The sequence below is a fragment of the Phodopus roborovskii genome, unplaced genomic scaffold (assembly GCF_943737965.1).
Source record: "Phodopus roborovskii unplaced genomic scaffold, PHOROB, whole genome shotgun sequence".
NCBI classification, from domain to species: Eukaryota; Metazoa; Chordata; class Mammalia; order Rodentia; family Cricetidae; genus Phodopus; species Phodopus roborovskii.
This window is the reverse complement of record NW_026126448.1, coordinates 18,102,259-18,116,990: the sequence shown is the minus strand read 5'-3', so window position 1 is coordinate 18,116,990 and position 14,732 is coordinate 18,102,259. Positions and strand designations below refer to the sequence as shown.

The following is a 14,732-nucleotide window of genomic DNA, read 5'->3' as shown; positions in this document are numbered from 1 at the left end:
GAAACTGCAGAGGAGGGCAACCCCTACCTAGCCCAGGCTCTTCCCCATGTCTGGCTCTTCACACTCTGGACAAAGGTCACAAGGGGTAACCCAGTGTCCCTGGCAAAGTGACTGTCATGGGTGTATTCTGGAAAGGGTGAGTGGGCAAATCCAAAAGTACGGGTGACTTTCAGGAGAACAGCTCCCAGACAGGCATCAGCAGAGACACACCCTCCAAGTGAGCAACTGACAGGGTGGCTGTCACTGTCGTGCCCTACTGTGGAGGCTGTCTGGGATGCACCTTTAGGAGATGCATGCTCCTTCTGTAGGGAAGCTGTCAGAGCAGGTGCTTCTGCAAATGGTATTCTCACGGTGTCACCAAGTCCCCAGCACTTACCTGTCCCAGTTCCCACCCGAGCCCAAAATCACCATCTTCTAGGGGCAGGCACAAGAGGGCCCTCTCCAGAGCAATCCCATGTCACTCAGTAACATGGAGAGGGACATCAGTTACAATCAAAGCCCCTCATCTCTCACCCTGATCTCTGCCATGGAAGACACCCTCTCTGCCCCTTTATCCCTCGTGCCCTCTAGAAATGGTACCCAAACCTTTCCACGACACAAGACAGATGGCTAGACAGACAGATGGCCCCTTCACCCCAAGCAAGCGGAAATAGACATGGCCCGGCCAGGGATGAAGACACTGGGGACAGATGGAAATACGACAAGGAGAGGCCCTGGCTCATGAGCCTCCACCACCAGGCCTGGGAGGGCAGGAGTCAGGCCCAGGAACATGAATCCAACAAACAAGAGGTTTAGCTCCCATGACCCAGGAGAGAGCAACACTGAGGATGGGGGTGGGGGTGGGGGTGGGGGTTGCGATTTAAACACACCTGTGACAACGACGATGACAAGGCAGAGCAATTAACGACACCTGGCAGAAGGGTCAGCCCAAGGCTCTGGGCACAGAGGGGCAGGGCCCTAACACCGGAAACCCAACTGGCTGGTATTGCATGCCCAGCCTTGGAGCAGACTGGGCCTGGAGCCAAGCAAGAAAGAAGAGGAGGCCATGGGTTTCCTCTAGCCGCGGGGAAGGGTGCACGCGGGGCTGCCTGTGAATCCCCAGGGTGCCTGGGGACAGTCCTACCAGGCAGCAGGGCAGCCAACCTATGCCAGCCTGCAGTGTGAAGCCCTAAAGCTCTGGCATCTCTGCCGGGCACAGAGCCAGGTGCCTGGCAGGGCCCCAAGAACTACTTTCAGCAAATCTTCAGTCCACGAGGCAATGGTGGGAAGCAGGAGGCAAGAGTAAGTCGGGGGAGATAAAGGGGCTCCTTCCTAGATGCCCCAGCATCCAGTAAGAAGGTAAGAGAGACCTGGCTGGGGCACGGGGGAGTGGCGTGTGGGCCTGGAGAGAAAGGGAAGGGAAAATAGAGGAAGGTGAAAGTGAGAAGATGGGAGAAGAGGCCGAGGGAACACGGAAAGAGGTCAGGAGACTGGGATGGTCTCCAAGCCACCGGAACTTAAGGGAACCTGTGTCGTTAGCTACCATGCCTGCAGGGGACAACGGACAGAACACCAGAACATGGAGGGGCACCACAGGACAGGGAACAAGCGAAGCCACAGAGACCTGGCTGGCAGGAAGGGGAGGCAGAGTGCTGCTAGGTTCTTACAGGCAGTCCGGGGGAGCCAACAGTACCAGGAAAACCTGGGGGGCCCTGGTGGGAGAAACAGGCAGGTCACATCTCACAAGAACAGTCACCCCGGGGGTGGCCTGGAGGGTTAGTCTGCAGTAGGGAGCTTTGGGGGGAGGGGGTCCTGGAGGTTTTCAAGGTTGCTGGAAAGGAATCTAATCAGAAGATGGCTACTGCTCCCCTAGATGGGATCCTCCACCCACAGATACCAGCAGCCTCCCCAGCCTGAAAACCCTTCCCAGAGCTCCCCAAGTCTGCCTTCAGTGGGGTACAAAGCAGGTTCCTTTTGGTCCTGCACCACCCTGCCACCCGACCACCAACATCCCTCAGGTGAGTAGTTCCAAGGCCTCCACCAGACATTTTTTTTTTTTTTCTCCAAAGAACATATTGCCAGCATTGTCTAGTCACGTCTTTCCCTGAGGATTATGGGTGGAGACCTCTGGCCTGAGCTTTGTAGACTTTCCTAGAGATGGCCCCACAGAATGATGGAGGGCACCATCCCAGGCCCTTGTAAGAAGTGGAGAGATCTGGCTGCGCAACCATAATCTTGCTGGCTATGGTGCCCCACCTGGGTCCCTAGTGTGGTACTAAATACAGTAGGGAAGAGGAGGGACCCAGATTCGTGCCCCTGAGGGCCTTCCCTAAGTGGGTCCACGGGCAGTGGGGCAGAGCAGGGCATTTCAGGCAACAGACCACTGTCCCAAAAGACGCTGTCACAAGTGAAAGGGAAGTGTAGTAGTTGCCTTGCCTGGCTTCTTGGGGACAAGGCAGCAGAATGATGTGTGGGTTAGGACTTTCTGAAATCTGTTCAAACCCACCAGAACACCAGAGATACTTACAATAGGTCCTGGAGGACCTGGAGAGCCCCTCATGCCAGGTGGACCCTGCAGAAGAAACCAAAGGAACCAGATGGAGAGTCCAAGGGCTCACAGTAGCCAGTGTTACTGTACCTGCCTCCAGCTCACTGCGGCTGCAGACAAGACAGAAGGCTGCTGATGTCAAAGCAGGACCACTTAGCTGATGTTAAAATGCCCTTTCATTCAGTTCATTCAGTCATCCAACAAACATTTATTGAGCAGCTATTATGTGCTGGGCACAGGCCCAGGGGCTGGGAACATAGCCATAAACAAAACATTAAAATCTCTGCTTCGTGGCGCTTATGTCCTAGAGGCGAGGTGAACAGTAACAAATAGAACATAGCTGGCACATAGTTGGTGCTCAGTGCATACCTGTGGAGTGTTCTAGAAGGAACTGATTTGCAGAATGTCTGATGGTGTGAGTGTAATGAAGGCAGAGGAGCTTGGGAAGGGTGGGGGAGGGGCCTGAGGAGGGGAAGAGCCTGGGGAGTGTGGGGGGAGCCTGGGAAGGGTAGGGGAGAGCTTGAGGAGGGGTTGTGGGGGATCTTCTGTTTTAGAATGGGCGACTCAGGGAGGCCTCACTAAGAAGGAAATATGTCATCACCTGATTGCTGAGGGGGAAGCAGGCCTGGAGAAGAGGGTACCACCGGGAGAGGAAGCTGCTAGGAACCAGAGTACTAGGGTGCCTGCCAGGATGCTGAGGAGTGGTGAGGGGCTCCAGGCCATGGGAGAGCCAGAGGAGCAGGGAGTGCTCCGAGCAGATGTGGAGCCCTGGGCAGATGTGGGCCCCATGTCTTTGAGGCCCTACTCAGATGAGGGCCTGGTCCTTGGTCTTACCTCTTCTCCTCTTTGGCCTGGCAGCCCCGGAGGACCAGGTAGGCCAGGGCTCCCAGGACAGCCAGGTTCTCCCTCACTGTTGTCTCCCTGTGGTGGGGGATAGAGAGAGTGGGAGTGAGCATGGGGGCTGGAGGAGGAGAGGGCAAGAGGGATGGATGAAGGGAAGGGGAGGATTTGCTCACTCTGGCCTCTTCTGCTCTTGGGCGCTCTCTTCCTATGAAGCACTGTGGGAGACGAGACTCTGTTACGTGGGGTTGGTCAGAAGGCCTCTGGTGTGCACAGGGCACCCACCAAGACTGCCAGCTACCCTGACCCAGTCTCTACCAGATGCAGATATCAGGACCAGCATCAGGGAGCCCTCCTACACCAGGGAAACCTCCTGTACCAGCCCGCCTATGCCCAGTTCCTACCCTGGCACAGTTGTCAAAGCCTGGCACGCCAGGGATGCCCTGGTCTCCCTTTTCTCCCTTCTCCAGAAGGAAGGCTGGATGGGCTGTCTGGCCCTGGGCACAGTCTCCACAAATGCTCTGATGGGAGAAAGGGAAAGGACAGAGGGACCTGGGTCAGAGATGGGCAGGAAGAGCCTACTGGGGATGCCCTCTCAGACTCTCGGGCCCGGGCACCCTGCCCAGCAGTCCTCCACCCTCAAACTCTCCCTCTCCAGCCACCCCCCCTGTGGCTTTGCACTGTCCTCAGGGGACCCGATCCCAGCTAGTGGCTCTGAGTTTCCTCCAGGAAGAGGCTCAGGTAGGGCCAAGCCAGAGCGCTTGCTTTCCAGACAGGCTTGTGGGAGGAGGCGGAGGGACCCGCAGAGGGACCATCTGTCCCGGCTGTTCCTGCAACCTGCACCCGCAGCAAGGACAAGCCCCAAGGATCCAGGATGAAAAGACTGGTTCCCAGTGCCAGCACCTCTGCCTGGGGATGCCAGGAGAGGGCTGCCAGAGGAGCAGGTCCTCTGTGGACACTCCCGGGGCGGGCCTGAAGCCCACTACTGTTCACAGGCCCCACAGGTCCCTGAGTCTGAACTGTCCTTACAGGAAAGGCTTCCTCTGACTTGGGCTTTGCCTGTCTTGGTTACATGCTCTCTCAGAGACTAAGCTGTTGGTCCTTTCCATCAAAACCAGAGAACCCAGGCTCTTGTTCCAGGAGCCTGGAGTCTCGCTGTTGCCAGGCATGGTAACTGGGACCCCAGTCAGGAGCCCCACGCTCACCTTCACCATCCAAAGCAAAACCCAAGGATAATGCCATCATTTCCTTAGTACCCACAAGGCCACAGATTGTAATGGGCCTTGGTACATATCACATTTGGTCCCCAGGGCTCAGCGAGGTCGATTTATGTTATGAGCATTGTGGAGAAAGCTGATATTCAAAGGAGGTGGTGTGATTCGTCCAGGTAAGTCTGGATTGGTTCCTGACTGTCCATTCTATGGAGTCAGCACTTGCTTTGAGCTGTGGACATTGTGACTGCGGGGACTCCCCAGCAGACTTCTCTGGCTGACATGTGACCTCTATTACAGGCTGATTCAGTTCCTGGGTAGAACCTTTTGTGGGGCACTGGATTACAAAACCAACTTGTGGGATGTCAGGAGTGTGTCCCATCTGGGGTTGGAGTTGCACCATCACTGCCTAGAGGGCAGGACTGAGAGGACTCAGGCGCCACCTAGACTAGGAGAGGTGTGGGGGGGCTCATTGCCACAACCTCACTGTGATCCGACTCACGGATGCTGCCATGCCAACTGAACTACCACCACCAGCTGCTTCTGGAAACATATGTGACTCAAAGAGGGACAGGGCAGGCAGCTGTCATTCTGTGCTCCGACCAAAGCTCACTGGGGTGGCATCATGTCCATGGCACTGACTAGCCAATGTGGAGGAGACAGTGGCTAGAGGATGAGGGATGCAGAAAGGGGCCCTGAGGATTCTAGCTCCTGAAAAGAGGTCCAGGGACTCCAAGTCAGCCTGCAGGAATGGCCCAGTTGGACTGTCACTTCGGGAGGTGACTGTAGGAACCTTGGTTTCTAGAGGACCCTGAGAGCACGCTCAGCCAGAGCAGGCCGCCGCCCTTTGGTAGAGGTGAAGGCCTACTCTCTTCTACAATTGCTTTTCAAGTCCCTCCTCCTGCTGAAGTCTTTTCAAACAGACATCCACCCAGGTCCATCTCCAATCTGACCCACCCAGCCCTTACCACTGTACTGTCACCCCCCCCAACATACACACACACACACACACACACACACACACACACACACACACACACACACACTGTGCTTTGGAAGCTTTTGGGCCCTGCCCCAGCGTGAGCCAGAGAAGCTATGGTGCATCTTTGCCAGCTGACTTCAGGCTGGGTTCTGTCACCAGGCACACACCAGGTGGGGGACCTTCACAGCATTCCTCTAAGCACTCATTCAGTAAATGTTGCCTAGAGGGTTGTTACCAGCCAGAGCCCAGCCAGACCCTCTTAGGCAGATGCTCAGACGCCCTTCCCCTCCCCCCCACGAGCAGGGACCCAGCAAGCTCAATCTGCTGCTGTTAGGTGGCAGCAACTGAGCACATGCTGTGAGAATTCCCTTTGGCGACACCTGCCAGCGTGCCCTCTTACCTTGAGGAGGTGCTGCTCGATGGGTAAGGATCCCTGCAAGACACAAATGTAGGTTCTAGCCAGTTGGTCGGGAGGGGAGGCTTATACAACCTACAGGAGCATCCAGCCTCAAGATCGGGAGCAAAGGAGGACCTCCACCAAAGTTAAAGGGGTTGCATGGCCAGCTCAGCCCCAAGGAGGACAGGAAAGAGGATGGCCAGTGTGTCCTGGCTGATACCCACCAGCTCAGCGGTGAGCCCAGGCTGTCCTGGCAAACCGTTGTGTCCTGGCACTCCCTGAAGCAGAAAGGAAACACACAAAAGAGATCAGACCTCTCTCCCAGCCTGGCACTCTCCTTGTCTCCCTGATCACAGTCTGCCACCTGTCACACACCCCCCCCCTGCATGGGTGAGAGATCTGGTCATGCTTAGCCTGAAGGTCTCACACAGTTGGGGCTGGGGTGACAAGGTGGCACAGAGGGGTGGTCCTCAAAAGCAGTTCTACTACAACTTGCTCCATGGGTCATGATTTCTCTGTGTAAAGCCCTGGCTGTCCTGGGACTCCCTTTGTGGACCAAGCTGGCTTCGAACTCAGAGAGATCCACCTGCCTCTGCCTCCCAAGTGCTGGCATTGAAGGTGTGACCCACCATGCCCTGCAGGTAGGGAGGGTCTTCTGCAGGGTAACTGCTGTGGTCCATCCTAAGTCTTTTCCTATATCTTCTCATTAATTATCACCATAGTTTCCTGGAGGCAACAAGCATTTTATTGCCATCTTTAAAACGAAGGAGCTCAGAGAAGGTTGTTTGCCAAAGGTCACAGGTTGAACAGGACAGAACAGGTCATGAAGACTCTGAGTGAGGGCCACTGGCCCCCACCCTCCTTTATCCACTGATTGCATCTCATCCCTTGAAAAACATCCCTAGAGCTCACATCAGATGCTTGCCAATCATACCATCTAGGTGCACCAGTAACTTCTGGAAGAGTATAAGTCCAACTCTGTGCCTCAGTTTCCTTCTCTGTAAAACAGTTATCATGTGTGGCTTCGAGGAGGGGATGCTGTAAGGCACCCAGCAAAGAGCCCAGATGTAGGATGCACAGGGATATTCCTGTTAAGTTTGACACCCAGCCTCTGGCTTTCTTGCATATTCACAATGCACATTTGCATATTAAATACTCTGCTGAGGAAGGGAGGATGTTCCATTTTGAATCCCCAGCACCCCACAAAGAGGAGGTGCACATTAAATATGTGTTGAATGAATGCATCACTGCACAGCCTGCTCCTCCAGGTACAGGATTTCCTGGGCCTGCTCAGATCTGGCCCCACTTCATGACCCAGCCCCCAGCAATGGAATAGGCCAGCTGCCCCTGAGCAGTTCCTTCCTATCTAGAACAGGCTCTCCCACTCCTTGGTCACCAACCAGTGTGCCCACACAGTCTATAACAGTGCCTGGCACGTGAGTACTCTTCAGAATGTTTTTGTTTAGAACAGGGCTTCATGTAGCCCAGGCTGGCCTCAAACTCGCTATATAGCTAAGAATGGTCTTGAACTCTGGTCCTATTGCCTCTATCTCCTAAGGGCTGGGATTACAAGCATGTGCCACCTCACCCCATTAATGGGGTGTTGGGGCTCCACAGGGCTTCTTGCATGCTAGGCAAGCACTCTACCAACTGAGCCACACCCCTAGCCCTGTTACTATAATTCACCCAGGGTTCCACTCTCAAGTGCTGCTGTGTTAGCTGAGAGCGTGAGTCTTTCTTACACCGCTAGAATTACATATCCATGTTCTCCTCTAGAAGTGGGGAATGCAGCCTAAGATAGACTACTGCCTTTCAGTTATAAAAGCCTTGGGCAATTTCTTGGCCTCTGTGCCTCAGGCTCTTCATCTGCAAAATGGATCAGGATAAAATGCCACCTGTGGGCATTGGGATGATGCAGCCTCGGGCAGATAATTGTTAACCACCTCTGAGTCCATCTCTGCACAGAGAAGCCTGGTGTCTGTGTATGGCAGCCTCAGGTTGGCCGTGGGCATCAGATACAACTCTGGGTTCTGGGATTACACAGCACCTTCTCCTGCCCTTGTTCCCCTGGTGTGGCTTGGCACAGTTCACACTATACTAGATCTCCCTGGTTAATGGGTCTCTTTGGAATGACTCAGCCTTCACAAACAAACTCCATGGCCCCTACTGACAGAACACTGAATGCTGGCACTGGACAGGAAACTCATAGAGGTTCGTCAAATGCAAAGACTGCCGAGTGTGTGGTGTAGACTCTGATTCCTGGTGAGCAGACCCCTGGCAACTGTCCTGAAAAGTAGAGGAAGGAAGGAGAGAAGGCTCCCCTTGGGAAAGCTCAGAGCTGGCTCTTAATATCTGGCTGGGTGACCTTGGACAAGCCACTTCTTAGGGCTTAAGCTGGCCCTGATGGTGTGAAGCAGAGGTAAGAACATCTTCCTCCTGGGGTTGGGGCTAACAAAAGGCTCAAACAAACGAGGGAATGGTTGTAAACTAATAATAGTAAGCACTGTAGCAATAGGTAACGCCCCCAGGGCATTCACTGTGTGCCAGGAAAGATTTCACACATGTTGAACACACAAGCTTATTTAATACCCACAAGAAGCCCACCGAGGCAGGTGCTATAATTATCTACATTTTATAGATAAAGGCATGGAGATAGCTGGAGATTAAATAACTTGCCCAGGATCACAGAGCATGTGTCAGAGCACGTGGCTCCGCGAATTTGTGTGACATGGATCTTGGCTCCTCCTAATATTCTCTCCTTACTATCTCAGGCCTCTGTGCTATTTCCAAGGACATCATGGACATTCTTACCTCTAGGCTTCTGTACCTGCTGGCTTCCCTGCCAGGAGTGTATCTCCCTAGGGGTACTCCTGCTCAGGGGTGCTCTTCCTCAGGGATGCTCCTCCCCAGGGATGCTCCTCCCCAGAGGTGCTCCTCCCTCGGAGTCTTCTCCCCACCTAGCAGATTTACTTATATTTCCTTTATATTTTGATTCAAATGTCACATTTTATTTGTATGTGTGTACATGTTCATGTGTATGTGTGCATGTGTGTGCAGATTCCTATGTGTGTGTATGTGTTGCATGTCGAGGCCAGTTGTTAACAATGAATGTCTCCCTCAGTTGTTCTCCATCTTATTTTTTTTAAAGATTTATTTATTCATTTAATGTGCACTGGTGTTTTGACTGTATATACTCCATGTGAGGCTGTCGGATCCCCTGGAACTGGAGTTAAAGGCAGTTATGAGCTGCCATGTGGGTGATGGGAATTAAACCCAGGTCCTCTGGAAGAGTAGCCAGTGCTCTTAACCACTAAGCCATCTTATTTTTAATTTACATATATGTGTGTATGCATGTATATGTGTATGAGTCTCTGTGTGCGTGTGTGTGTGTGTGTGTGTGTGTGTATGTGCGCGCGCGCGTGTGTGTGCGCGCACATGCATGCGCATGTGCCTGGCAAACTCCTGACCCTTTTCACTCTTTTACCTGCAGTCCAGGCATTCCGGGGGGACCTGGTGGCCCAGGGACACCTGGGGGACCCTGTGGAACAGAAGATAAAATCAGAGGAGGAACAGAGCTCCCTGCCACGACGATGGCAGTTGTGTTAGGACGGGAAAGCCGCGACAGGAGGCAAGACAAAGGAGACAAGCCACACACACCTGCGGGCCCGGCTGCGAGGAGCTGCCCATCCACAGTCCCGGAGCACCCTGGGTGGGAGTGGGGGTCGCAAAAGAAGGGGAGAGGTTATAGGCAACGTCTACACCAAGCACAGAGCTGCAAGGGAAGGGGGCTGGCTGGGACACAAAGCCTGGCAAGGGCTCTTGCCCACTGGCACCAGGTGAGGCGAGGATCCAGACCTCTCCCCAGGTGGGGAGGGTGGGAAAGCAGCTCCACCCCACTCACCGGCATGCCCGAGAAGATGGGCTCTCCCCGAGAAGCACAGGAGCACTCTCCTGGTTCACCCTGGAAAGACAAGAGCCTTGGTTGGAAGAGGCAAAGACAGAGGGTCCTCTGGAAGCCTCGTCTGGGAGGTGGTGTTGGCTGTGGGAATGGACATGTCCGGGTCAGCCTCCTACATCATGTCTTCAGGCAACCCACAGGCCTCCGCCTCCTCAGGTACCAGGGGATGGGGTGTATGCAGTGTGTAGTGGCCATTTAGTTAAGTCACCATCAACTGAGAACCAAGAGAATGATGCGGTCCTGTCCTTCTCCCAGTCAGCTCCCTCAACATGCAGCCACATAATCTCACTGTGAGTAGGCATGGCTTTATCTTGAACAGCCCCACTCCCCAAGGTTCTGTGCCTGGTTCTGTGCCCTTCTATCCTGGTCCCTCATCCCTCTACCTTCCTCTTTTCCTCCTCATCTTCTGACCCAGTTTCCATGTGAGAGTGCAGCTGTCCACTAAAGGGACCCTGGAGTTCTCTGGTCTCGTGAGATCATGGCTGGATTCTGAGCCATCATCACCTACATGAAATGAGTGTGGTACCCACAGTTCCTGAAACCAGGAACTTTGTGAACAGCAACATGACCCCACCCATCCTCCAGCCTGAGCTATCATGGGGCTATGGAATGCTAGGACCCCATACCCAAAGAGCGGTGGCCCCTGGCCCTTGAGACTTACCTTCTCTCCTCGAGACCCCTTTTCACCCTACAGAGGAAAAACACCAGAAAGTGAGTAGGTGAGAACAGGAGGCAGGTCCAGCCACAGAACTCTGCTGACTGGGCCACCATACTCACAGGTGTCCCTTTGGCTCCCGGAAGTCCAGTCTGTCCTTTCTGCCCATCTTGACCCTAAAGGGAAAGGGCCCAGAGTCAGAAGGTGAGGCTGGATTATCAGCCAGCCATTCGGCCTGCTAGAGAAGTACAAGCACATAGACAGAGACAGCCCCAGGCTCCCTGGCACCCATGTTTCAGAGGGGACATTGTGGCCAGGAGGTAAGAAGGGAGGAAGGAGAGGGTGTGGCTCTGAGCACAGGCACTGTACCAAGCACCCATCAAAGAACAGTGAATGGAGCCCCCTCTCCTGCGTCCTGCAGGAGAGTGCTGTTCAGCTTTGCAAACCAGGAAACTGAGGCTTGAAGAAATGTCAGAGTCACAGGACCAAGCACACATGGGGATCTGAGGGCCGCCCCCCCCCACCCCGCTTCCTTCTTTTTCCCTTTGCACACATTCTTACTATTTAAATCACCCTGTGGACTGAGGTGGAAGAGTGGAATTTCAGACCTTGTTGTGTCAACTCTGAGACACTATCACTTACCTAAAGTCACACAACTAGTGAGTGTGACCAGCTAGAGAGAGTGGAGAGACCAGGAAGCACACACGCACACACGCACGCACGCACACACGCATACACACACACACACACACACATGCGCACACACACCATGGGATTGGGACAGGGGGAGTCTGTCAGTGCTTCTGGCAAGGAGTATTGCGTGAGCAAACACACAAATGTGCTGAGGCACAGCAGACGTCCCCATGACTGCCTTCCTGGGGGGACGCTCCACCTTTGCATCCAGGTTCAAAGCTACCCAGGGACGTGTGTCTAATTCAGCCTGTACCCTGCTTGACACAGGCAGGGATTTTGATTGTCTAGGTCTGATGGGAAAAGCCATATGGACCCGGGGGCAAATCCCTGCCCCTCTAGGCTTTGGCACCTTTGGCACACCACCAGAAAGAATCTATCAACGCTCTCCAAACTCAAACAACAATTTCTCTAGGGATCTACAAAGGATATAGAGAAAGGCTAAGGCTCACTAGGCTATTTTCAACATTACCAAAAGCTCAAGAAAAATTATACATTTGCCCACAGCCCAGCATGGCATAGGCTGGCTGAAAGGTGGCATTTCTTTGATTCAGGCTAAAATTATCATCTTGTAAAATTCTAGTGGGTTCATGCAGAGTAGAAGCTGACTATTAGACAGGTCTTTGATGACTAAAATGAGAAAATGCACTTGTTATTACTTAATCTGTGCAATTTGCTCAATAGACAGGTCTTTTAAGTGTGGGAGTCATTGTCTTGGGCAGCACAGAATAGAACCTTTCCATCCCCATAGACGCTCAGTGCATGGTCCCTGTGGGCTGCAGGGTAAGCTTCAAGTTCCCAGCTCCACCCCCTACTCTCCGGTCTTTGCTCTCCTTGCATGTGGACCTGGAAAATGACAGCATCTCCTAGCCTGTTTTGGTGGCTCACACCTGCAATCCCAACACTTAGGAAGCTGAGAGAGGAGGGTGCCGAAAGTTCAGAACAGACCCGGGCTACAAGAATTCCATTCAAGTCTGCCTTATAGTGTTAGACCTTGTTTCTAAAACAAAACAAAACAAAAAACAATAAAAATCATAATAGCAGTTCCTTTATAGGACTGTCTTATTTATTTGTTTGTTTGCTCTGGGTGGGGGTGTTTCAAGACAGAGTCTCTCTATAGCTCTGGCTGTCCTAGAACTTGATTTTAGACCAATCTGGCCTTGAACTCACAGAGATCCTCTTGCCTCTGCCTCCTGAGTGCTGGGATTGAAGGCATGCGCCACCACACCCTACCTCTGCAAGGCTGTCTTGAGGAGAAAACACACCCCTGAATGTTCAGAGCTGACTGAACACAGGATGTAAGCAGGACACTGCTCCAAAAATGGGGATGACCGTGTTCAGAAGCTAAAAATGAAGATCTCCAAGCTGAGGGGAGGGAGAGACCAAGGGGGGACTGAATAATGGTGACCAGATCCCTATTAGTTCGGATAAACAATTTCTAGTCTTCTACAGAACAGGAAGGTGACCTCAGTTTACAAACAGCGAAGTGACTGGGGGCTCTGGACACAAAGAAATGATGAGAAGATGAAACACTAATCATGCTGATTTGTTCAGTGCATCCCGTGTGAATGTGCTCTGTAAATATGATAGTTACCACAAGCTGATCTGAAAAAGCAAAATACAGGGCTGGAGAGACGGCTCAGAAGTTAAAAGCACTGATTGCTCTTGCAAAGGACCCAGGTTAGAGTCCCAGCACCTACATGGTGGCTCACAACCATCTGCAACTACAGACAGACCCAGGGATCTGGTGGCCTCTTCTGACCTCTGCAGGCAGCAGGCATCCACATGCAGACAAAACATTCATATACATAATTTTAAAAAATTTGAAGAGAAATACTGTGTGTGTGTATGTATGTATGTATGTATGTATGTATGTATGTATGTATGTATGTAGATGAGTAGTCAACTCGGGTTGACTCTGGAGTCATTCCTCGGGAACCATCTACCTTGCTTTGTGTTTATTTGGTTTTAAGACACATTCTCTCCTAGGTACCTGGGACTTCTGTAGTTTAAACTGACTGGCCAGTGAGCCCTAGGGTTACAGTACTGGGGTAACAGGTACATGCAATTACATCCAACTTCTGTTTGTTGTTATTGGTGGTATCTTGAGACAGGGTTTCTCTGTATAGTTCGAGTTGTCCTGGAACTTGCTCTGTAGACCTTGAACTCTACCTGCCTCTGCCTCATGAGTTGTTTGTTTGTTTGTTTTTTAGGCAGGGTTTCTCTATGTAGCCCCAGATGTCTTGAAACAGACTAAGTAGACTAAGCTAGTCTTGAACTTGAAAAGATCCAGCTGCCTTCTGGGTGCTTTGATTAAAGGCATGCACCCCTATACATGGCCACATCTGACTTTCTACATGGATGTGGGGATCAGAGGACCAAACTCAGGCTCTCATGCTGTGATGCAAGCACTTTACCCACTAAGCATCTCCCTAGTCCTTGAAAACATATTTTTTTAAAGGACAGAGAGAGCTGGAAAGGTGAGTCAGCGGTTAGGAGCACATGATGCTCTTCTAGAAGACCTGGGTTCAATTCTCAGCACCTATATGGCAGCTCACAACTGTCTTTAACTCCAGTTCCAGGGGATCTGGCACCTTCACAGACATACATGCAGGCAAAACACCAATGCCCATAAAATAAAAGTAAATAAATCTTAAAAAAAAAAAAAAAAAAGAACAGAGACAGACTAGGGGAAAGATGGCTCAGAGGTTCTCTTCCAGAGAACCAGAGTTCAGTTCACAGCACCCAAAGGCAATGCACTCATGTGGTGCACATGTATACACATACATACACATGTACAGAGAGAGAGAGAGAGAGAGAGAGAGAGAGAGAGAGAGAGAGAGAGAGGAAAAGAGAAAAACATGGTGGTGATGTAGTATCATTTAAAGGCAGTTCCAGTGCGTCTTCCTTCCCTGAGAATGGCCCAGGAATCCTGTCTCCTCCCACCCCAGGCTGCTGACACAGGCAGGGTCAGCTCTGTGCCCTCCACCCAGAGGCAGTGTCAAGGGCCCAACAATAGCTCTAGTCGTGTGTTGGAAAGGCTCTTACCGGAGGCCCGGAGACACTAGCACCAGGAGGTCCCATGGGACCTGTGGCTCCTTTAGGCCCTGGAGGTCCCTGTAGGGAGAGGACAAACAGGTTGCTGAGGCATGATCTGAAGCCAGCACAATCCAGCAGTGAGATGACAGCCATCCGATGGTGTCACTTAGTCCCAGGTCCCCATGCCTGCAGCCCCAACAGCCACAAGGAAGGGGCTCACCTGGGCACCTTTTTCTCCAGTAGAGCCAGGTGGTCCCCGAGGTCCCGGGTGTCCCTGCAGACAGAAGCCCAGTTGGTTATCTCTTACCATAAAATGGCCCCTTCCCTTGTCTGCTGCCTCCAGGAGACCTACCTGAATGCCAGGCAAACCCTGGGCTCCAGGCTCGCCCTGCAAGTCAGAATGGGCAGTCTATAGCACAGCAGCCAAAGCCAC

General features: G+C 52.6%; 1 protein-coding gene across 1 annotated transcript in view; it reads right to left on the bottom strand.

The window, feature by feature from the left end:
* The window catches only part of Col16a1 (collagen type XVI alpha 1 chain), a 50,103-nt gene that overhangs the window by 15,582 nt on the left and 19,789 nt on the right, over positions 1–14,732 (bottom strand). Inside the window, exons 36-50 of the mRNA XM_051188919.1 lie at positions 14,652–14,687; positions 14,520–14,573; positions 14,309–14,377; positions 10,693–10,746; positions 10,577–10,603; positions 9,859–9,918; positions 9,615–9,662; positions 9,442–9,495; positions 6,182–6,235; positions 5,961–5,993; positions 3,772–3,888; positions 3,544–3,585; positions 3,362–3,448; positions 2,507–2,551; positions 1,647–1,691 (exon numbers count right to left, since the gene is read on the bottom strand). Coding sequence (XP_051044876.1) covers positions 1,647–1,691; positions 2,507–2,551; positions 3,362–3,448; positions 3,544–3,585; positions 3,772–3,888; positions 5,961–5,993; positions 6,182–6,235; positions 9,442–9,495; positions 9,615–9,662; positions 9,859–9,918; positions 10,577–10,603; positions 10,693–10,746; positions 14,309–14,377; positions 14,520–14,573; positions 14,652–14,687 — 825 coding nt within the window. The remainder of the gene's footprint in view (positions 1–1,646; positions 1,692–2,506; positions 2,552–3,361; positions 3,449–3,543; positions 3,586–3,771; positions 3,889–5,960; positions 5,994–6,181; positions 6,236–9,441; positions 9,496–9,614; positions 9,663–9,858; positions 9,919–10,576; positions 10,604–10,692; positions 10,747–14,308; positions 14,378–14,519; positions 14,574–14,651; positions 14,688–14,732) is intronic.